The following is a 24,792-nucleotide window of genomic DNA, read 5'->3' as shown; positions in this document are numbered from 1 at the left end:
ATTTACTGTTTTATTTCCTAACACTGAATTTATTATTGTACATTACTTTGATTTTTTGTTAAATTTTTATTTATGAAACTGTAGCCTTCCAATCTAAAATTCCTTTTTTTTAAAAAATAATTTCATGTAAATGTTATTTATTTTGTCACTGTCGGTATGTATGAGGAGGCATGACATGTTAGTGTTTCTAGCTACTCTATACAGCTTATTGGGCATATTGAAAAACAACTTTTATATACAGTCACTTTTTTTTTTTTTTCTTTTCACCCCCTTCAAATGCAACTAGTTTATTTATGAAATAACCAATGATTTTAGATTAAACCAAGGATGGGAAACAAAAATGGCAATGCATTCGCATAGTTTCAATTGAGAAGTTATAAAATCTAAACAGGAACATTTATTCGAAAATTTTGCCACAAATAGCACAACAAAGGTGCAGATGACACACTAACTTAATGTATGAAAAACACTGGTTCCTTTTAATTGAAACATCTTCTATAGTAAATAATACGAGTACATAAAATTATTATTCCACTTCTATAATTGTAAGGCAATCCCCTTCCTCAATAAAGTATTTTAGTTTACCAGTATGATATGGTAGATGAGTCCTACAAGAGCTACATGATATAAATTGACTTTTTAATGCTAACTACAATTCAAAATGAACAAAAGAAGTTAACTGTTACTTTTATAGTAGTAAAAGTTAACAGAGATGTTATGATAAGAATACAGACAGTAAGTGGAATTACTGGATAAATCAGCTTTCGTGGGTGACCACAAGAGACTCAGAAATCAGAAATTCTTTAAGTTCTACACTAGTGATGGGCAAACTACAGCCCGCGGGTCAGTTGCGGCCCACTTAGAGGTTCTATCTGGCCCGCCACAGATTTTAAAACAATAGTATAGAAATTTTCGATTTCAATGTTTTAAAAAAAATGCATTTAAGAGCATGTTCCATTTTTTGCATATGCGAAAATTTACAAAGAAATTTGAATATTTTTTGCATATGCAACATATAGTTGTGATAATTTATATAGAAATTGATTTAAAAACTTTTGCATATGCAAAAAATGGAACCCGCCCTAATAAATATGTATAAAATTATTAAAATATACTTATTTGCTTTTATATTTAAATTAAAAAAAAATAGAAACAAGATTTTGAAAGAAGAATTTGGATACACCGCTTAAGAGTTTATATTAATGACAACAGAGGCGCTAATATTTGTCCACGAATTCAACCTACCATTGAATGGAAAGATGGCGGACAGGCCGATGCATTCCAACTTCATAAATGTTGAATGTTATTGTCATGATAGTGAAATTATTAAAAATAGTATTGTTGTTGGTGCTTGTGAGTTTTATTGTGGATATTAGTAAAATATTTCAACCCCCAAAATGTCTACTAAAAAACGTAAAATTGATTCAGAGTGCCGTGTTTTCAAAGATGAATGGACTTGGAAGTACTTTTTCACAGTTGTAAAGGATAAACCACTGTGTCTCATCTGCAATTAAACCGTAGCAGTCTTCAAAGAATACATTTCCCGCCACTTCACTTCTAAGCATAAAAATTCCAATTACAAAGCAATGTCCGAATATGAAAGGAAATGAAAAGTAGAAGATCTTCGCAAAAAATTATCAAGTTACCAAAATTTTTTTAAGAAAAAAAAATAGTTCTCAGAAAGCAGCTACACATGCAGGTTGTATTGTAGCATACAATATTGCTAAAAGTAATAAAGCTCTCTCTGATGGGGAGTTTGTTAAACACTGTATGCTCCAAGTTTCTGATGTTTTATGTCCTGACAAGAAAAAAGATTTTGAAACTGTAAGCTTATCCCAAAAAACTGACTTCTAGAGTCAAAGCCATAAATAAAAATATGACATCACAGTTGGAGTCAAAGATTGGTCAATTTAAATTCTGCTCCATTACTATGGATGAAAGCACTGATATAAATGATATTGCTCAGCTAGTATTATTTATAAGAGGTTTTGATGAAAACTTTTCTATTACTGAGGAATTGGCATGCATGTATGCGGTCGTTAAAAGGAACAACAACAGGGTCTGATATTTTTCATGAATTTCAGGAAGAGCTTTCAACATTGAAAGTACCCATGACAAACATATGTAATATTACGACCGATGGAGCACAAAGTATGACAGGTAAAAAATCTGATTCGTTGGGATCTTTAATCAAAAGTACCATGGGAATAATGTTGTCTTTCTACATTGTGTTGTACATCAAGATGGCCTGTGTAAATCTGCCTTGAATATGAAACTTGTGCTTGATGTAATCGTGAAGCTTGTAAATACTATTCGATCTTGTGGGCTTAATCGCAGACAATTTTGAGATTTTCTTGAGTCCATGCAATCTGAATACTCTGATGTGCTGTATTACACGAAAGTTAGGTGGCCGAGTGCAGGACGTGTCTTTGAGTGAGTTTGGCAGCTGAAAGACAAGATAGTGTCATTCTTCTATGAGACACAGTGGTCTGTGGAGTGTGAAATATTGAAAGATACAGCATGGCTTTTGGACTTTGCATTTTTCACAGATTATCTCTGTCACATGAACAAGTTGAATGTCAAAATGCAAGGAAAAAAATCAATTTATCGACGATATCTGGGGCCATCTCAGAGGTTTTAAACAACTTGTTCTGTTTGCTAATCAGATAGCTAAGAATGACTTGTCTCACTTCCCGAGATTAAATTCAATAGCCCCAGTAAATAAAGACAAGCTTAAGAGCTATGAAGATGGCCTGAGAAAACTTCATCTTGAATTTGAATGAAGATTTCAAGACTTCAGTGCCATTGAAAAAGACTTGGATATTTCCAGCACGCCTTTTAATGTGGACTGTGAAGTCGTGAGACCGGACTTGCAGCTTGAATTAATTGAATTGCAATCTAACAATCACCTCAAACAGTTGTTTCTCAATGTCCCACAAGTCTTTGTCGAAATCAAGTTTCCCAAATCTGATATCTCACGCCCAGAAAGTTAGTGCTATGTTTGCTTCATCCTATATATGTGAACAGGTGTTTTCTACAATGAAACTTCAAAAGAGTTGTATTAGAAACAGACTGACAGATAAGCATTTAACTTCATTTCTCAGAATCAGTACATCCCAGTTCGAACCAGATTATGAGGAACTTTTAGAAATGCAGTCACAACTTCATTCACCGCATTAGTATTAAAGAATTTTTAAAATACACTATTTTTTTTTGAGTTTTTATTGTGTTTTATAATAAATTATAGTGGCCTGCCAAAATTTTTTCTTTTTTTTTTTTTTTGGCCCACTCCTAAAAAAAGTTTGCCCATCACTGTTCTACACAACGGGACCACCTCTGGATGTTACCAACAGCAGATTCTAAATGGGGAAGCATTCAAGGAAGTAATCACAAATGTTACTAGGCTTTTCGTACCAACTAAAAAATACTGTTCCACACTTAGACCTAAGTGGATATCAGATGAATTGATGAGAACAGTGGCAGAGAAGAAAAATGCATGGGATGCATATATATTATCAGGTGATACAGAAGCCTATGATAAATATGAACTAGTCTGTAATCAAGTCACAAAGGAGGTTATGCAAGCTAAAGCAGATTACAAGAAATCTCTGGCAAAGAATGTAAAGAAAAGTAGCAAAGACTTCCTTACTTATACTAACAGTAGAAGCAAGGGGTTGAATCCCATTGATTCACTTGATGTCAATGGTTTAACTATCAATGATCCTGCCCAGGTTGCTGACAAATTGAATAGGTATTTTACATCTACATTCAAACAAGAGTTCTTCAGGGAGGGGAATGGCAGAAGTTCATCAAAATCGAAAAGGGAGATAAATGATTTTGTAATAACTGAGAAGTGGAAGAGAAACTGTTGAAGCTAAACATAAGGGACCTGGGATGGAAGGATCTATCCAATTATATTACAGGAGGCAGCAAAGGAGGTAAGCAAACACTTAGCCATTTTTACGAGATCATCTCTGAATTCAGGGGAGGTTGCTATGAACTGGATATGTGTGAATGTATCCCCGATCCACAAACGAGGAAGAAAAGGTACCATCAGTAATTACAGAGCTATTAGTTTAACTTCAGTTTCGGGGAAAAATAACAGAGTATCTGATTAAAGAAGCAATGCAGGACCGTCTAGACAGGAATGCAGTTTGCAGTCACAGCATGGATTTGTTAAGGGACAATCTTGTCTGACTAATGAGATTGAATACTCTGACACATTAACAAGGAACTGGATACAAAAAATAATTTTGATATCATATACTTGTATTTCAGAAAAGCTTTTGATACTGTTGCACATAAAAGATGGCTGCACAAATTGGAGCAGTGTGGTATTAAGGACAAGTTATTACTCTGGATAAAGGAATGGTTCAGTGGGAGAAAACAGAGAGCAGTTATTAACGGACACTGCTCTTCATGGACTAATGTTTTTAGTACACTCCCCGAGGGGGTTCATTGCTGGGCCCATTGTTGTTTTCAAATTTATTAATAGTATTGTTGAATGTATATATCAGTCTTAATGTCCACATTTGCAATGTGGCAGTGTGATCAATGACAGTAATCAGGGTAAGCGTACTGCAACAAGATCTAAAAAAATTAGGCATGCGGACTAACAAATGGCAATTAAAGTTTAATATTGACAAATTCAAAGTATTGTACATTGGTAGCAGTAATCCTTAACGTACCAACTGTGTGGTATTACATTCAGGGTAGTCAAAAAATGAAAAAAAATCTGGGGATAATTGGGCAGTCAGATATGAAGTTCTCCGAGCAGTGCAGAGAAACTGCAGGACATCACGTGGGGTTTTGTCAATGATATTCAGGAGCTTTGCTAGCAGGGATAAGGAGGTGATTATCCTGTTGTACAAGGTAATGGTTAAGTCACATCTCAAGTACAGGTGTATTGGTCTTACTTTAGGAAGTGACGTAGATCTGCTTGAACAGGTCCAGAGAAGGGCAAAGAGGTTGGTGAATGGAACAAAAGAGTGGTCCTATCAAGAAAGACTTCAAATTCTGCAAAATGCATTGTCTGGAGACAAGGCACCTGTGAGGTGATCTGAATGAGGTGTTTAAACTTTGAATGGATTGAGCAAGCTCAATGCTGATGGTCATGGGCATCCGCAGAGGGGGGGGACAAACGGGGAACTTGCCCCTCCCTGTGATCGCATAAAAAATTCTACAAATTATAATCATAAAAGTGATTGAGATGTAATCTTACACCCTCGGCCATGGGACGCTTTGTCTGCCTTAAAATTTTATTACTGGTTGGCCGGTTTCGCCACTCGGCATATATTGCAGCAATAAAACACGTGTTCCTGTTTTTGTTCATCGACTGATATTCCCCAAAATTTACCAGAAGTTTCGGAACATTGCGACTATTTCCCTTCTATTAATTCAGTGATAACTATTGGTATGATATTACCTGTTACGACCTGTACCATTGAAAGAAGTTTCAGCACCTTGAGATGTGTGAAAACATGGTTAAGGGGTCGACTATCTCAGAAACTTGCTTATCAGGTTTATGTATGATTAGTGTGCACAGGAAGAAACTAGAAGAGGAAGCAGTAAAGAAGAAATTTATTGAAAATATCATCAATAGATTTGCAAGCGATAGACAGAGAATGCAATTCTTATATGATATGTGATTATTGAAATTATTATATATATTCTTGTTTCGTTTATATTGTAAATTTATATATGTATGTATTTTTGTATTGATGCAACACTGTATTCTATAATCTACTTGTTTAATTAAATAATTATTTAAAAAATTGCTTGTGGTCGATTGCGAGGTTGCAGTGGACAAAAGTAGGAAATATTCAAGACAGAGGGAGAAAAGGATAAAATGGTGGAGATTGAAAGAGGAGGGTTTGAGGAAGGAGTTTAGGGAAAAGGTGCTAAAAGAAATAAAGTTACCGGAAGACGTGCAAGAGTGGTGGATTGTTGTTTGTTTTTTTTTTTAGGAGCATTAGCAACTAACGCCATATTGCTCTGGGATATGCGGTGGTCATTCCCTGACCTTTCCACATCCTCCGTATTTGGTGGTGACGAGCTCGAACCTCAGTCTAATCAAGAAGCGTGTGCTACGCACTGCTGCTCCTTCCCATCTGGCTACGGAGGCGCCTAAGAGTGGTGGAAGTTAAACAGTTGTATCATAAGGAAAGTTGGAGAAGAATTGTTGGGAAAAACATCAGGAAAGCGGGGTGCCGGAGGGAAAGGAGGCTTGGTGGTGGTGGAATGAGGAAGTGCAATCAGTGATAAAACAAAAGGAGATGAAGAAAAGATGAGATTTAACAGGTAGCCAGGAAGATAAAGAAGCATATAAATTAGCAAATAAGGAGGCAAAAAGGGCTGTGGCAATATCAAAGGCGAGGGCAGTGGACAAGGCCTATGGGGAACTGGAAAGGAAAGATGGAGATAGGAAATTGATGAGAATAGTCAAAGCAAGAGACAAGGCATAAAAGGACTTCTCATCAATAAAACAGATAAAAGATGAGAGGGGAGTGGTTATACAGGACCAGGAGAAAGTTAAGGAAAGGTGGAAAGACTATTTTAAGAAGTTATTAAATGAGGAAAACTCAAGAGCATTATGCGAGGATGGAGAGATGAATGAAAGAGTAGTGGAAGGCATAAGCAGGAAAGAAGTGGAAAGTGCACTCAGAAAAATGAAGAGGGTGAAAGCAGTAGGTGTTGATCAGATACCAGCAGAAGTATGGAGAAGGGATCGATATCCTATGGGATTTTATGGAAAAACTGTGGCAGCAGGAGGATACCCCGATGAGTGGAGGGAAAGTATACTTGTGCCAATCTATAAAGGAAAGGGTGATGTGCAGGAATGTGGGAACTACAGGGGAATAAAGTTAATGTCTTATTCGATGGAGATCTGGGAAAGAATTGAAGGAAGGATAAGGCAGGAGATGGAAATAGGAGAGGAACAGTTTGGTTTCATGACAGGAAGAGGAACAACAGATGCAATCTTTGCTTTAAGGCAGGTGATGGAAAGATACTTTTTTTTTTTTTTGATTTGGTAGTTGTTGGCGCATCGGCTTCTATGGCCATATTGCACCTCCCAAGGTTTTTGCAGTACTTTGATCCAAGCCCGAGGCGGGAATCGAACCCGCGACCTTGGGTTGCCGGGCAGGTACTTTACCCACTCGGCTAGCCCGGTCGGCTTGGAAAGATACAGGGAGATGCAAGTAGAGTTGCACATGGTATTCATAGACCTGGAAAAAGCATATGATAGAGTGCCCAGACAAGAGGTATGGAGATGCATGAGGAAGAAGGGTGCATCAGAAAAGTACATAAGGCTTGTGAAGGAAATGTACGAGGGAGCGGTGACTCAGGTTAAGAGTAGTGTAGGTATGACTGAGGGGTTCTCTGTAGAAGTTGGACTGCACCAGGGATCAGCTCTTAGCCCATATCTGTTTGATCTGGTAATGGATGTGTTGGTGAGAGAAGTGAAGAGTATAGCAGCATGGAGTATGCTGTTCGCGGATGATATCGTACTGTGCGAACCATACCAAGGAAAGATAGAGAAGAAATTGGAGGAAAGCGTTGAGGATAAGTAGAACAAAGACAGAATATATGGTATTGAATGGAGAAGATGAGAGTTCTATAAAACTGCAGGAGGAAAAGCTACCATCAGTTTCAAAATTTAAGTATCTGGGATCGAACATTGAGAGGGATGGAGGAATGAGTGCAGAAATACAGCATAGAGTGCAATGCGGATGGTTGAACTGGAGAAAGATGAGTGGGGTGCTGTGTGATAAGAAAGTAAATTGTAGAATGAAGGGAAGAGTGTATAAAACTGTGGTTAGACCCACATTGATGTACGGTGCTGAGACATGGGTGATTACAAGGGCCCAGGAGAAGAAGATGGAAGTGGCGGAGATGAGGATGCTAAGATGGATGGGTGGTGTGACGAGGAAGGACAGGATAAGAAATGACTACATCACAGGTATGGTTAAGGTGGGGGCCTCTGAGTAAAAAAATGCAGGAATCTAGGTTGAGGTGGCTTGGACATGTGGAACGAAGAAGTGAGGAGTATGTGGGGAAGAGGTGTAAAAAGTTGGAGGTGATAGGGAAGAGGAAGAGGGGGAGACCTAAGCTGAGATGGAAGGACAAGGTGGCAGAGGATTTAAAAGAGAGGATGGAGGAGACAGGAAGCTCAGGATAGGGAGGAATGGAGGAAAAGAATTAAGGACGGAAATGCCGACCCCATATAAAAGTGGGAAGAAGGTGAAGATAAAGAAGAAGATTTAAATAATTAAATAAATTTACTGATGTAATTATGTCTCCAAGTTTTGTCCCCCCCCCCTGGAAAATTTTATGCGGACGCCCATACTGATGGTATTCTTCCTCTTGCTAGTTAGTTAGTTGGTTTTTAGGAGCATTAGCAACTAAGGCCATATTGCTCCGGGATATGCGGTGGTTATTCCCTGACCTTTCCACATCCTCCGTATTTGGTGGTGACGGGCTCGAACCCCGGTCTAATCAAGAAGCCTGTGCTATGCACTGCTGCTCCTTCCCACCTGGCTACGGAGGCGCCTTCTTCCTCTTGCTCAGACTATACAAATAGGTGGAGGTGAATAATTCAAACTGAGGAAGGATGGTTGCAGAACAGATGCATGGAGGTTTGTCATCAGCCAGCAGGTGGTTGTTTGTTGGAACAAACTTCAATCTGTTGTTATGAAAATGGATAATCTGAACAAATTGAAGGAATAACTAGACAAATTATTGGAGGGGACGGACAGGTGATGCAGGAAGTTTTTTTTCTTTTCCCCCTGTTTCTTTCTGGCTGGTGGTTTATATGCTTGCTTTCTTGCATCACATGCCACTACTAGTATTACCACTACTAATAATAATAACAACCATAATATTAGCTTTTTCAAGAGTGGATTCACCCTATTGAGCAGGATCTCATAGAGAAATTTTTTTTTCACGGACTTCAGTTGGATTAGGTTGAAAATTGTATGCATAAATACTTTTAAATATTAACTTTTCTTATTCTGATTTGATAATTCAATATTATAGTGCGATTATTATCAAAATCAAAAATAATTGCTTTAAATTTATTATTTCTTATAATTCAACCATTTGACCAATTTAAAACAGAATCCACTGTACCTTTAGAAGTGTCTTTTTTTTCCATTTGTTTACTATCTTCTAACAAGTCATTACTTTTTTACGATGCAATAATATCCTCTACATCTATTTATGTATCATCTGATTTAATTTAATCAAATTTCTGAATCTGAATTACATAAAATGTTTCCAATTTTTGTACAGATATGCAGATATTATTTCAAATTTCCATGGGTAAAAGGAAGACAACAGGTACACACTTTTACTCCATTTTGAATTACCGAGAGAGAGAGAGAGAGAGAGAGAGAGAGAGAGAGAGAGAGAGAGAGAAAACAAGAGTCAGAAGTAAAAAGGAATCACCAAGAAAGAGAAGAATGATGATATCCATCTCTCAGGACCCTGGGTGTGCCAAGCCCATACTCACCAGATGTGAGCCCCTGGGGTTATACACAACATCCTCCAATGAGTTTCTGCAACATGTATGTGCATGATAAACATACACATGTAAATATTTGTGAAACAGCTAAATAAAATTTACTTGATACCAACATAAAATAAATCACAGAGCTTTGCTTACTTTGGAAGTTTTTCAGCAATTGCTAAACGGTCTGCATCTGGATCATTGGCCAAGATAATTGAACTGTTATTAGCATTTGCTGTTTGCATGGACAGATCCTAAAAGGTTAAAGAATACACTATGAAACAAATATCAGCACCTGCTTAAATCTTTAAAATATCTTTTAAAACATGCATTTTATTTACCAATTCTTTCTTTTATCTCTCAATTTTTATTTCTTTTTACATGTATAATATAATTAGATATATGTTGTTGGACAGCTCGTACAGGCATGAAAGAAGGTTCATTTAAAATCATCAATAATCATGAAAATATAATGTAGAATTTTTTGATAAAATTTAATTTTACACTAAGATGAACTTTTCTGATTCTTAATTCAGTAAAAATGTCATATGAAAACAATCTCCAATTTCACTAAACTGGAGACTGTTCTCTCCAAAGAGTAAAAAAATTTTATCTTTATCTTGGCTATTAAAATGTGTCATAGTACAAATTTTCTTAGGTGAATTTTTTCCACTTCAGCTGTTTTATAATATCCACTGACACCTTGTAAGTCATGAGGCAATTGTCCAGTCATCTGTCCAGGAATCAACTGTAGTACAGGTCTGCAACCACGGACAGCTCGAGCACTACTTTATTCACTCCATTCCAATTACTTCCTGCTGTTCTTTTTTACTACATTTTATTTCTCGTGAGCAATTAGGCTGGCCGAAAGCAATATCGAGATGCTATTTCTCTATTATTGCTACTTGTTTCTTCTAATACAAAGTTTAGTGTCTTTTCCACACGACTCTTGTCAGTTTTTGTTTCTCCCTCTGCTGGCTTTTTGCCTCATCTTTTAATTGCTCACTTCCCCGTCAAACAGGTACAGTTCCTGTTTATGAATTCACACTTTCCTCCCACCACACAGGGTTACTTCAACTGACAGATATACACTGCACGTGTACATTTGGCTCGCTCTCTCCCCTTTGGTCCCCATTGACTTTCAACGTCTTCCGGTCCATACAGACAGTAAGTTTTCTTGTTTTGCCCCACAGGATTCTATCGGAATGAACTTATTTATTTATTACTTTTTTTTTATTTTTTAAAGTTTATTTATTCTTTTAATTCTTCCTTCTGGTCTCTGTTGGGTTGGCTATGATGTATATGTATACTTTTTACGTGTACATCATAACAGAAACAGAGAACTGGCTTATTGCAGTGGCTCCTACAATTTTTGCTGCCGACCCCAGATGAAGTAGTTAAAGTCCTAGGACTCACAGCTTTAGGTACTTACAATAATTATGCTTATTTTAATTGAATTTTATTTCAGGTAATTTGTTTTTTAGCATACAGGTTCTCTTAATTCTTCCATGGTTATTACACCTGATAGCTCAACTCCCCTACCAAATACACAAATAATTACCTTTTTTGTCTACACACACACACACACACACACACACACACACACACACACACACACACACACACACACACACACACATTCAAAATCTGTTTGTGATTTAGTATGTGCAAATGCCACCAAATGTCGTTTTGTCATGCCTTTAACTTAACTGAAGGTCACTAGAGCAAACACACAAATAATTTTAATGCAGTGGCTGCACCATTTTTGAAGAAATTAGGCAAACAAATTCACAGTATGCAAGGTAGATCACCTGCTGACAATTGCTCTTGATATTCTTGCTAAAACCCTGGTATATAGGTTTGATACTCTGGCCATATGGGGAATTGTGCTATATAAATATATATATCTATCAGATAGTATGAATCAGAGCTGTAATACTCAATATGTTCTACGTTGATAATAATATTAGTAAATTAATAAGAGGAGTTTACCTCAATATAGTACGTGGAACACTTCCGTATGATACCCTCCAGAAATTAAAACGGAAAAAACGAAAAAATCGACAACTTACCGGTAAGTTGTCGATTTTTTCGTTTTTTCCGTTTTAATTTCTGGAGGGTATCATACGGAAGTGTTCCACGTACTATATTGAGGTAAACTCCTCTTATTAATTTACTAATATATCTATCAGGCAAAAAAAAAAAGAAGAAAAGCCAGACTAACTTAAATTAATAAAACTGCTTAATGTGATTAACTTAAAGTTCCATCCAATTAGTACCAAAATAAATTTTGGATGCATTTAACTCTCAAAATACATTTGTTAATCTGTATTTGAAACATAAATGTTATATTTCTCTTGAAGGATATTCTTTCTTGCAGTATCAATTTACCTAGCAACACCCTTCCATTTCTCAAATCACTACTATTTTTGCACACCCAAATCTCAAACAGGTCAACTATTGCAATACCACTTGAGCTGTATAGAGGCTTGTAATAAGAAATGTCACCAATTTTCAAAGGGCACTTATAGACCTTACCTGAACAGTCTTTTACTGAAGGGGAAAAAAAAAAAAAAAAAAAAAATGGCAATGGATTCATTAAGCTTTTGGTACATAAAACTGCCAGAGGTTAAAGTAATCCTGAATTCAGCAAACCTCTGGAGAACACGACATTTTAGGAAAAGTGGCATAGTAAAATGTACAAGAATTCACTTCATGTAAATATTACTTTGCATCCACCACTGCAAAAAAAAAAAAACTGGAAACATTCCACGAACGATGATAACATGAAATTAGACTTTGGACTTCCCCAATATATGTTGTGACAAAGCATTCTGACACATGTACACAAAGGCAGGCATAAAAAAGAAGTGCTAAACCTTTTCGGTTTGAGAATGACTGGTGACAATTACTTGTGTTGAGATTTGGACATATGTAAAGTAAATGGTAAAAAATTGTCTTTTAGTACCTCAACAATACCTTTTCAGAAATAGGTAGTAACTTTCAATTCACTCCATATATTAGTCATGAAAGGAGTAAGTCTTCATTTTAGAATTTATAAATTTACTTCAACAACTTTTTATTTGTAATAAAAAATTCTGGCGGTGGACAGAATAATGGAAATATCAATGAAGTCAGTCAGTTGGTCTGGTAGTATGGCATTCAGCCACCATGCATGGCTTAGACATAAATGATCTGGCATGGCACGGAATCCACAGATGACTGCAAAGTTTTAGAACTGTTCTGCAGTCATCTGGCACCATTCATCCAAAAGTAAAATTGCCAATCAATGAAGGATGGACAGGCTGAAACTCCTGTTATAGGCATTGTTCCAAACTCTCTCACTAATGCTTCATGAAATTGGTATCAGGTGACTGGGAGGACTCCGTGAGATGTGGTTGTCATCCTGGAGGTCATTCAACCCCATAGAAAGAAATCCTACAACAAAGGGGAGGACAGATTATTGCATAGGCTGTAAACCAGTAAGATGGGGACAGAATTCAATTTCTACTGGAATGAGGGGCCCCAGGACAAGCCAAGTAAACACGCTCTTTCAATGTTAGATGCAGAAACTCCAAAAGAAACAGTTCCTTCAATGATACCTTGTGTATACATATCAATTCACTGTGAAAAGAATGAGGAACAACTTTCAGATCATATCACCTTGGCACCACTGAATGTGTAGACAGGTTTTGCCAGGTGTAACAAGAAGTTTGTTTAGCAACCTGGCCATAGTATTCAACTTTGTGTAGCCCTCTCTCAACTATATTTGTGGAGACAATTCAACATGACTACAACTCATGTTGAAACTTCTGCACACAATTGGTCTGCTGTTGCTTGTTGCATTTCACAATCTGGACTAATGATCAGAAATTCTTGTTGAATATGCATTGTTGGCAGCTATTATATTTTTATTATAGCATCTTTCTGTCATCACCTTTGGGATAGTTGCATTGACACATTTCCACAGTCTTGGGCCTCCATTTATCCACGACCAGAGGATGCTGAGAGGTGAATTGCACTTGGAACAGTTAATCACATATGTGTGGCACCCTCCTGCTTTATATACATGTTATAGCAAACTGGTATCAAGAGTTTCCATTATTCTCCACCACTTGCACATCTATTTTTTTATAACTATAATTTCTCATTATCATATATTAAAGAGCAAAACTTACAAGTGCACTTTTCCCCTCTTCAGGATTTGGGAATCTTACAGTAGGAAAGTCAGGATCAGGATCCATCTGCTCTTTGACTGGCACATAATGCTGAAAACCACAGACATCAAAAGCCTCTACCATATACACATGGGACACTCCATGCATAGCAGTAAAGGTAAATGTAACCGAGCATTTTTTGTTTATTTCCCTATAGAGTAGAATTTGACATTCAATTTCGAATTAAACTTTGAAAGTATGAAATTTAGTGTATTTAAAAATCTTTATATTATGCCCCAATATTTTACATAATTTTACATATATACAGTAAGACAAGGGATACGTTCCAAGACCTACCGGGGATGGCTGAAACTGCAAATATAAGCGAACACCTGCTGACCCCATATATAACGTGATTTTCTTGTACATACATGCTTATGATAAAGTTAACATTAAATACGATAATAATAAAGTACAGCAGACTCTCGATTTGTCGGAACCGGATTAACCAGAATACTTCAAGACTCCAAATAAAAAAATATAAAAAAAAATCAACCAGAAATCATAAAATTCAAATAATAACTAGAAATTTTGCAAGTCATAAATAAGCGACAAGAACTGGTGTTATAAGTCATCACTAGGAGATTATTGTACCTATTATCTTGCCAACCCCTGCTGTCTTCATACCTACCACTCAAAAAAAAAAAAAAAAAAAAAAAAGGAGACCGAATGTTTAGTTTGTTTTAGTGCGTTGCATCGATTGTTATGTTCCATCGCACCACAAAAGGAAAAATTTTGTTTCGTTATTTATGTCAGGGATGTTAGAATTTTTTTTTTATAGTAACTATTTTTTTTTTTGTTGTTGTTGTTTAGAAATCACATAAATGATGGGCAAAAGCAAGAGTTGTGCTTTCAAATTAAACAAAAACTTGAAATTATTCAAAAGTTTGAAAACGGTGCATCTGTTAAATCTCTAAAGAACCATTACAGTCAGGCCTCGCATAATGCAAGTTCGATTAAAGCGATTTTCAGTTAACGCTATTTGAAAAATTATACCACTTTTCACTTTACACGATGCAAATTTCCAGATGCACGATCCAGATTTCCAGATGTACTAAATGCACGATCTTTTTTTTTTTATGCGATAGTTGAAAAAGATTTGAATCGCGTGTTAAGCTTACCGCGAGTTGTACGGTCAATAAACAAACATTTGCCTGCTGCCCGCCTTGGTGTGTTCCATCAACCATTGGAAGAAGACGTGTTACTTGTTCGTCTCCTGCTAATAAAGTCAATGCACACTTGCATAAAAATTCATATTTTTAAATGAGCCAGATGAAAATGTTACCGTGAAGGAGATAACAGTAAAAGAATTAGATGAAATCTTTCGTTATCGCAGAGAACCTCAAACAAAAGGTTTGAGGTTTTCTGCGATATTTATTTTGCCAGGGCCCAGAGAAGATTGTTGTCGGCTATCGGAAATTGATTGATGAAAAGAGAAAGTCAACACTGTTCAAATATTTCTGCAACAGTAATTTCTTCATTGTGTATTTTATGTCAGAGGTTCCCAAACTTTCTCGGTTCACAGCACCCTTAGTGTCTCAGTAATTTTTTCAAGGCGCACCCAAACCAAAAGAAATACCTAACAGTTCCGTTTTGTAGTTAGGTCCAAAAAACTTAATAAGAAATGCTGAAAGTGTGAACTACCTCGAGCTAGTAGTTCGCGCTGTGTCCGACAGATGTCGAGTATCGCTGTGTTTCCCTCGAAAATTTAAAGTGTTCCGCGGTGCGCAGTTTGGGAACTGCTGTTTTATGCAATAAACATTTAATTCCATAATTATTTTCATTATCTTTTACATTGTATACAGTTAAAAAGTTATTTAAAAGGTATTTTTTATGGTCATTCCAGAAGGTCAAGGACCAATTATAATTTTTCCTATTGATTATTATATTCGATTAACGTGTTTCCGTTTTGCGTGATGCACTCGCGGGACGAATTAATCGCGTTAACCAAGGCCAGCCTGTATAATGTTGGTGACCAAAACCATACATGATATTGTAAAAAATACAGGGAAATATCGTATTGGATATGCGAGTAGTACGTGTTAAGTTTTTTTTCGTGGTTAACTACAGGTAATTTGTTATTTGGTTTTTAGGAGCAATAGCAACTAAGGCCATATCGCTCTGGGGATACACGGTGGTCATTCCCTGATCTTTCCGCATCCTCCGTATTTGGTGGTCACGGGCTCAAACCCTGGTTTCATCAAGAAGCATGTGCTATGCACTGCTACTCCTGCCCACCAAATATGGAGTATACGGAAAGGTCAGGGAATGACCACCGCATATCCCCGGAGCAATATGGCCTTAGTTGCTAATGCTCCTAAAAACCAAATAACAACAACAGCGGGTAACTGAATCAGCTGATATGGGAGCACAACTGTATATTCATATTCTAATTTTAAGATCCTCTCTGTGACTGTAGTTCTTCATACTGAAAAATTTATATCAGTGGCATGAACTAAAATTTTTATAGAATGTATTTTATAGAATATAGAATATAGGCAATCTACAAAGAATATGATTTAAGAAGGGCATGCATTAGAATTGTTTGCATTCGAATCCTTTCATAATACAGACTTCAGTGAGGTATAAAATAAATATTTTTAGGCAATGAATTATATTTTTCACTTTGAAGGTCTGTAGTAAATGGAAAATGTATACCTACACACCACTGAAATTTAGACTAAACAATAATCAGGCAATGAAGAAAGGAATTATGTAAAAAAAAGTTACACAAGTAGTTTCAAGAGAGATAATGCTATATAAAAAAATTTAAGAAAAGTAATAACACAATATACAAATAAATTACTAGACAACTTGTAATGAATGATTGTTTTATTGATTAAGCTACACTTACTTGAACTTTTCATGGTTAACTGTCTGCAAGGCTTTGCAAATCATATTACAATAGTACTTGTTTTGAAGACTAAATGCACAAGGCATAATGTGTTATGGGTTGAAATTAACTATATAATATCGGTGGGTTGTGTTATGGGTTGAAATTAACTATATAATAATATGGTGGTGGTGCCCATATTATTATATAGTTAATTATTTATTCGAAGTAGTGCAATACTTGGTATCTCGTTGTGAAGGTAGCCACAATATGAGAAAAAATCAAATGATGCCTTTACACTACTCAGGTAGTTAAATTTATGGATAAACTATGGTTTATCCATAGATTTATGGATAAACTATATGATATTTACACCAATATCATATAGTTAATAGTACTTGTATACACCACATAAAGTTTCAAGCTAACTCCAAGTAATCCTAAGAAACATGGATTTCGCTCTTCAGTTCCTGAGAAAGATGAAGGTGGACAGTTCAAGAAATTGGCCTTGGAACATGTTGACACCTGAATTCCCAATTTTAAAAGTATCAGTTTGTAGGGAGGGGGATGAACTTGTCTATGCAACCTACATCCATTCTTAGTGTGTTCTGTTTATAGTCTGCACGACCATTCAGTCACAGGAATAATAAATAAATTATTATAAATATAATCCTATCTATATTTAACAGTCATGCAGGCTTGAACCATTGTCAACTGAAATGCATGCTATTGCACTCACCACTCTGCTACCCCTCCCACCAGAAGAAGAAACTAACACATTTACTGCTAAATTTCGCCAGACAACAATCTCAACCACCAAGGGAGGCAGTTCATTCCAGTGTTCAACAACATGTTAACCAAAGACACACTTCCTGAGGTCCAATTTTAGTAGTGGACCAATAAAAACTCCCCCCCCTCCTTGTCTATACAACTTACAACTATTCTTATTATCATACTCTTCCCATCAGAATATAATACCAATTCTGTTGGCACTTGAATTTCACCATACCATCAACCTTAACCATCAAGGGAGGAAGTTTATTCCTGTGGCCAATAACATGCAATAGGTAACATACATATCCTCCCTTCTCATTTCAATGTGAAAATTCCATGGTCATTCATTTTGCTTGTGCTTTATAAATCTCAATCTGACCTGCCTCCCCACTAACGCCTAGTTTCCAAGCTTTGCAATCCACATTCTTCACAGTTGCTCCTTATATTATGGGCATCTCTTTCTATTTTCACCTGATGGGTTTCCTAACTTTGAATCTTCTCAAGAAACTCAATATATGAAAATATTGCATCCAGATGTTATCCTTTTTGATGCGATATTTCCATTACAGGCGGGACTCTTCTTCGAGAAGGTTCAACCAGATGGTCCAAGAATGCATACCTAGTGTAGTGCATAATACCATGAACTTCTCACCTAGTGTTATTTTTTTTGAGCCAGGGGCTACCTGGATGCTGATTTTCATGCAGGATGTAGCACCCACCTCTGCATATGGCTCACCCTCTATTTCATAACTTGTTTCAGAAAGTTTGCATAATTTTGTCTGTTCCCAACTGATTGCTTACCCCTGGATTACCCGATCTAAATCCAAGTGCTTTTTAGTTGTGGAGTCATTTGAAAGACAAAGTTACTGGTGCCATAGGAGAGCATAATAAGACACTGAATGATCAATGCTGAGAGAAATAAGGACTCTCCTCCTTTAACTTTCAGCGCTTTATATAGCTAATGCTGTGAAATATGAAAATTACATCTTTCTGTCTTTAATACATTATGTGAGTTCATTCCACCATTGGGTAGGTTTCTTTTATTTTATTAGGATGTATTTTCTGGATTTTTTATTTTATTATTATTATTTTTAATATTGTGTTCTGACTTACTCTCATCCAGTCAATTCGAAAGTCACTATAAAAAAAGACAGTTGGGTTTCTTAAGGGATTTCATACATCAAATTACATGATACATATGCCAGTGCAGCCATGGCTTCCAATTCTGTGAATGTTAAATATCTAATATTTTTGGGAGCATTTCAAATTTAAGTTAGTTAGTGAAGCAGCTAGGAACTTTATGCTCTATTTATCAAATATTTTTATTAGTATTAAGTAACAAATGTTGCAATAATGAAAATCACCAGGGAGAGAGAGAGAGAGAGAGAGAGAGAGAGAGAAAAAAAAAAGGTCAATGCTTCTCCGTATTACCTGTCCATCCCTTCTAACAGTTTGTCTAGTTCTTTGAATTTATTCAAATTATACACCTCTACAACAGCATATGGGAGTTTGTTCTAATAATCAACCACCTGCTGCTGAAGGCAAATTTCCACACATCTACACTGCACCCTAGTAGATCATCTGACATAATGAATATTTCTGTACTAGTATGCAGTTCAAAAGGAGTGCACAAACAGAAATTGTCTGTTGGTGATACCATCTTGGGTGAAGTTGGGCCACTGGTCATATTATACTACTGATGAAAGTGAGATTTTCTTCCAGATGGATTAACAAAACATTGCAAGTTCAAGTTGTTTGTATTGAGCAAGGTTTCTTAAAGTGGAATGCAATCTGCTATCATCAGAAAAACTATAGATAGGATTTCCAGTCAGTGGAAGAACTGACTACACAAGAGGAAAAGAGTTGGAGAAAGATCTGAACCTTAGGGAAAAGGTAGAGCATTAACTGAAGAGTTAGAAGCCAGAGAGCCATCTATCATCACCTGCAGTGAGCAGTCAGAGAGAAGGTGGGATATCCAACTGCAAAAAAACAGTCAGCAATCCATAAGATGAAAAATTGTTTTGAAGACCTTTATGTCAAACACAATCAAAAGCCTTAGAAATGTCAAATAGCTGCACAAGTTTTCCCAAAACTTTTCCACAGATGGTAATTTAAGCCAATATATCACTAGTGGAACTGACACTGAACAATCACTGATCAGAGGGAATGTTTCGAGATAGTTAAGAGTAGGAGATAAATGCATTTCCCATTACTTTGAAAAGAGTAGAGGTAAGTGCAATGGGATGATAATTGGATGGAATGGATTTGTTACTTTTTTTTTTTTTTGGAACTGGCTGGATACTAGCAAATTTCCAAGCAGAAGGTAATAATGTCACTATTCTCGACCAAGTTTCTACTGTGGAATGAGAAAGTGTGAAAAGACAATACAGAACAGGAGCAAACTCAGGCGTACAGGTTTTGCCATGTGGAGAAATGCCATTAGGGTCTGGAGTTTTCTTGGCGTCAAGATTGTTCAAATTCTTCTGACATCTCCTTTTGACTCAAAACTATAGGAGGTATTGAGTGGAGTGTATTGTAATGGTAAGAAGTGGTTTACCAACATTATTAATACATGAGTTAGAAGAAAAGTAGGATGCTAGGTGGTTGGCTTTATTTTTAGCCGAGAAGGCTATAGAACTATCAGGTTTTAAATAGAGGCGGAAGTATAGATGGGCAATAGTTGCAGCCAATTACAATTGTTGCAAGCTTTAGTGCAGGTAGAAAATGAACTTGGAGATTTGGATGCAAGCTGTGATATGCAACATTCTAGTCAATGTTCTCCCCAGGACCTATTGAATGGGTGCACCACCCAGTGAATTTAACACTGCCTGGCTAAAATTTAAGCAATTCTCATGGTACCATATGGTACTGCTCAGTGATCTCTATCAATAATAATTCAAATATACTATGCGATCGAGATCAGTGTGACAGGAGCATATAATGTTAAATGATGTAATTAATTTTTGCTCTGGATCACTCAAGTCACATTTATAAATAATAGAATATTTTATAATATTGTGAAGTATTACACTTCCCCACCCAGCTACTTCATAATGCCACCTAGCTAGCAAAATTTTCTGGAGAGAGCACTGTTTGTCTTGGCCAGCCTTAGTGCATTTATTGGGAAACCAAGGTTCAGATAAAGGATGAGATTGTAAGGTTGAATAATGAGTGTGCAATAAGGGATTTCATCCCAACAAGAATAATTTCACTGATCTGAGGAAATATCAGAAGATTTAAAAACAGTAAACATCAGAAGATTTAAAACAGCAATCCAACCAAAGATAAGAAATTCAAGGATCATCTATTTTGCATTCTTTTAATGCCAAACAACACAAGGCTGAAAATGACCGTAATGGAATAGCACTTCCCTCATTGCAAGTGCCTATCAGTCGGGAAACCAATGATTTAAATAGCAAGGAGCACCTTCACTGTTTTGCATAATGGTAAATAAAACATTACAGTAATTTGACAACAAAATTATTAAACATTAATACTTGTACATACTAAAACAAACTTTAAAAAATTGGAAATATTTACAGAAAAACCAATGTACAGGGCAGTTTCATAAACAGGGAATCAAAGCATCATGTGTCAGCAGATAACATCCAACTGATATTGTGACATCGTTGCACATTCTAGTCAAATAAATTGCTGCATTGAATTTTCTACAAGTTATGTTATATTTACTATTTGTATCTATTAAATATTGGTGCCTTTATAGATAGCTCTTAAACAAAAACTAAATTCATAGCGTAAAGGCATCGTTTTAGATGTATCTCATATTGTGATCATCCTTCACGAGTTACCATGTATTGTACTACCTTGAATAAGTAACGCTTCTCTAATAGAGAAGACTATTGTTACTTATTCTCGGCAGGTACCACCACCCAGATGGCACCGTTTCAAGGCTAGTTGGCCTTTCATCAGTGGGTGGGCAGGTACCTTGATATTGCAATCATGACAACCCAGTTGTAAGGTTAATTCCACAATATGGTGCCCACCTGGAATAAGTAACAATAGTCTTCTCTATTAGAGAAGTGTTACTTATTCAAGGGAGTGCAATACATGGTAACTCATTGTGAAGGATGATCACAATATGAGATACATCTAAAACGATGCCTTTACACTACGAATATAGTTTTCATTTAAGAGCTATCTATGATGTATCTACACCAATATTTAAATGATAATTTTAAGCCCTTATAGTATTATGCCTTGTTGCATTTATATTTATTATATTACTATTTGTATACACCACTTTCTATTGTTCAGCAGCACTTCTACCAGAAACATTCCCAGTGAGAGATTTTCAAAGTGTGCAGTTCTGGGTTTTTTTTTTTTTTTTTTTTTCCTCTCTCTATTTTAACAACAAACTCAATGCCCATATCTGTGAAGTCATATGAGAAAGCTAACAGGCCAAGAGCAGTCCCCTCCTCTGGAAAGGAAAATGCAATCTCTGTTTATCAACTGCAGTTGATGATAAATAGAAAAAATATTTTTTTGCAAAATTGGCAGTGCTGGCAGTATTAAATGCTTAAGGACCAGAGAAAATATTTTGCTAAAAATGAAGAAGTCATTCTTGATTAGGATTTCTGATCAGCAAGCTAAGTGAGAAAAATATGAATTCCACTAAAAGAAGGCTAAGAGCATTTTCAACAATCTCAAGGCAAACAAAAAAAACTGCCCCACTGAATTTCCCACAAGTCATGCTGGTTTCTTCATTTTCCACTAGTTTGATAAATTAAATTGAGGACTGGAATTCATTGGGTTGTGAGGCATGGTGATTCAGTCACTGTTGATATACCAGTGGCAGAGTGTTACATAAGAGAGTTTGTTCTAATTATTGAAGAGCATATCATATTTATAACTTGGCAAGTAACTTCTTCTGGGAGGCAACTTCAAATTGAAATGGGCAATTCTTTAGCATGCCAAGACCCCAAGAGCTTTGAAAGGCTTCATGAAAACTAAGCTTCCTGTGATTTAGTAGTCAAACAAAAAAATCTTGGGCTGGCAAGCCCTTATTTCAGGAATGGGTCTGCCGCCATATTTCTGTCCTGCATTCAAGGTTTACTTGGGTAAGAACAACTTGGCAGAGAAGGCATTGCTGATAACTGAAAATGCTCCTGGACATCTAGACAACCTTGATGAATTAGCTGATGAGAAGGTAAAGACTTCTTACCTCCTAATATACCACCACCAATCTTACAGCTGCTGGACCAGGATGTGATTGCTGATTTCAAGTGTTACTACCATTACGATCACATTCAATAAATTTGGAGGCCTTTGCCAAGTCCACTTTCAGGGAATTCTGGAAAAGTTTCAATATCAAGAATGCAATCTACAATACTACTGCAACCAAGTGGGATAAAGTCAGTTCTCATTATATGAATGTTGTGTGGAGGAAAGCTGTGGCCTGATTTTGTCACTGGTTTCAGCATTCCAAGAGGAAGAACCCAAAACAACACACAGGAAAAGATTTTGGAGTGAGATAACCAAACGTACTTGGAATTAGAATCTTCTAATGTCAAAGAACTGTAGGAGCACTCAAGACGTTGTTGAAATAAGAGAAATACAGGCCTCAGAGGAGTCACCTGATTGAATGCACGGAGAAGCTAAGTAGCTTTTAGATGAAAGATGTTGAAAATTGATCTTCACTGCTACAAGGAAGTACTGAATGAGAGGAAAAATGGCTAGTATATAATCAACTCTAGATTTTTTTTGCAAGAGTAAAAGTGATATCAACAATGATCCTCAACCTTTAAGCTTTTAAATTCCTAACATTAAATAGACAGCAATTCATCCTTCAAGGGGTATTATTAGTATTAGTAGAGGCATATGATGCAAGAAAGCAAGCTTATGCAGCATCGGCCAAAAAAAAAAAAAAAAAAAACCTTCCACTTCACCCCTCCGTTCGTTCGAAATACCTGTCCAGCTGAGCCTTGAATTTATTTAGGCTATCAACTTCCACAACAAGGGATGGAAGTCTATTCTACCAACCAACTACCCGCTGGCTAAAGGCAAATTTCCACACATCTATCCTATATCTGTCTTTCCTCAATTTGAATTTATGCCCTCCCAGGTGATTATTCTGAGCAAGAGGCAGAATCCCATCAGCATTGAGCATGCTCAAACCATTCAAACCTTTATACACCTCTATCAGATCACTTCTTAGCCTTTTGTATAGGGATCCAAATTAAGTAACCAAACATGGAGGTCTGTTGTATAAATACTGCACTAGAATTCTAATAGAACTAGTCACAGAGTTCATACCATTTTAATGTACAGGCACCCCCCCCCGTATAACACAGTACTTCTACAACACAGTTTTGCTCTAACACGATTGATAAATTGCGGCAATCCTTGGACAACACAGTACTTATATAGTACAGTTTCGCTCTAACACGGTTAGAGAATTGCAGCAAACCTCGAATAACATGCTATTTTTGAGCTTTTGGGCAAGGAAAACTGATATCATGTTGGATGTAAATTTTCAACATTTCCATTTTTTTTTTTTTTTTTTCTGGGAATTTACAAAAAAGAATTACCTTGTTGGAAAATCCCTGCATTAGGTTCTGTGCTATTGAACTTGTGGAAAAATCTAGATTTCAGAGTTTTATTAGCATTGCATAACATGCGTGCTGGAAAACTGTATGGTCAGTTCATTCAGGAAATATGGCCAAACTGACAGAAAACGGAATCTGTGTGATAATAGAACTTGCTAAGTTGGCGGGAGGGGAAGGTTTTGATGATACGACTCCTGATGATGTTCAAGAATTACTGGTAGAAAAAGAAGCTGGTGAAGCGGATTTGGTGGAAATGGCATTGGAGGTAAACCAAATAAATTCAGAGGATGATGGCACAGATGAAAATCCTGAAGTTCCAAATTTTACATTAAAAAGCATACAGGAAGGCATAAACTTAGTTGAGCAATAAGAATCTTATTTTCTGAATACAGATCCTTCGACTGGAAGGAGCACAAAGTTCAAAATGGAGCTTCAAAAATGCTTAGTTCAATACCATTAAATTCACAAATATCTATCAAGCAAAAGCAAACAAAGCCTGGATTACTGATCTGATTTTTTTAGATAGAGCAAAAGATACACAAAGTCTAGATGCTGCAGAAGAAAGTTCAGAAGACAAAGATATTCTGCAACAGAGAAAATGTTTTTGTTTGATTGTGCTTAGCAGCAATGAAGAGGAAGAAATACCTGCAATACCAGGTACTCTGGTATTGCAGACATGACGTAGTTTCTTAAGAGTTGTCTATGGTGTATCTACACACCGATATTATATAGATATTAAACTCTTAATGTATTATGCCTTGTGCATTTAGTTATTTTAAATATTGTCATATACACCTTTTGGCATCTCTCATATTGTGTGATTATCTTCACAACTGGGTCGTCATGTCTGCAATACCAGGATATCTGGCCACCCACTGATGATGGGCCAATAGC

General features: G+C 36.4%; 1 protein-coding gene across 1 annotated transcript in view; it reads right to left on the bottom strand.

Annotated features, from left to right (window-relative positions):
- The window catches only part of Pgm2a (phosphoglucomutase 2), a 184,905-nt gene that overhangs the window by 101,811 nt on the left and 58,302 nt on the right, over positions 1 to 24,792 (bottom strand). The window contains exons 7-8 of the mRNA XM_090390365.1: positions 13,687 to 13,876; positions 9,665 to 9,762 (exon numbers count right to left, since the gene is read on the bottom strand). Of these exons, the coding sequence (XP_090246491.1) occupies positions 9,665 to 9,762; positions 13,687 to 13,876 (288 nt within the window). The remainder of the gene's footprint in view (positions 1 to 9,664; positions 9,763 to 13,686; positions 13,877 to 24,792) is intronic.

Source organism: Mastigoproctus giganteus, chromosome 2, assembly GCF_048544385.1.
Source record: "Mastigoproctus giganteus isolate SK-2022 chromosome 2, ASM4854438v1, whole genome shotgun sequence".
NCBI classification, from domain to species: domain Eukaryota; kingdom Metazoa; phylum Arthropoda; class Arachnida; order Uropygi; family Thelyphonidae; genus Mastigoproctus; species Mastigoproctus giganteus.
This window is presented reverse-complemented; position numbering and strand designations above follow the sequence as displayed.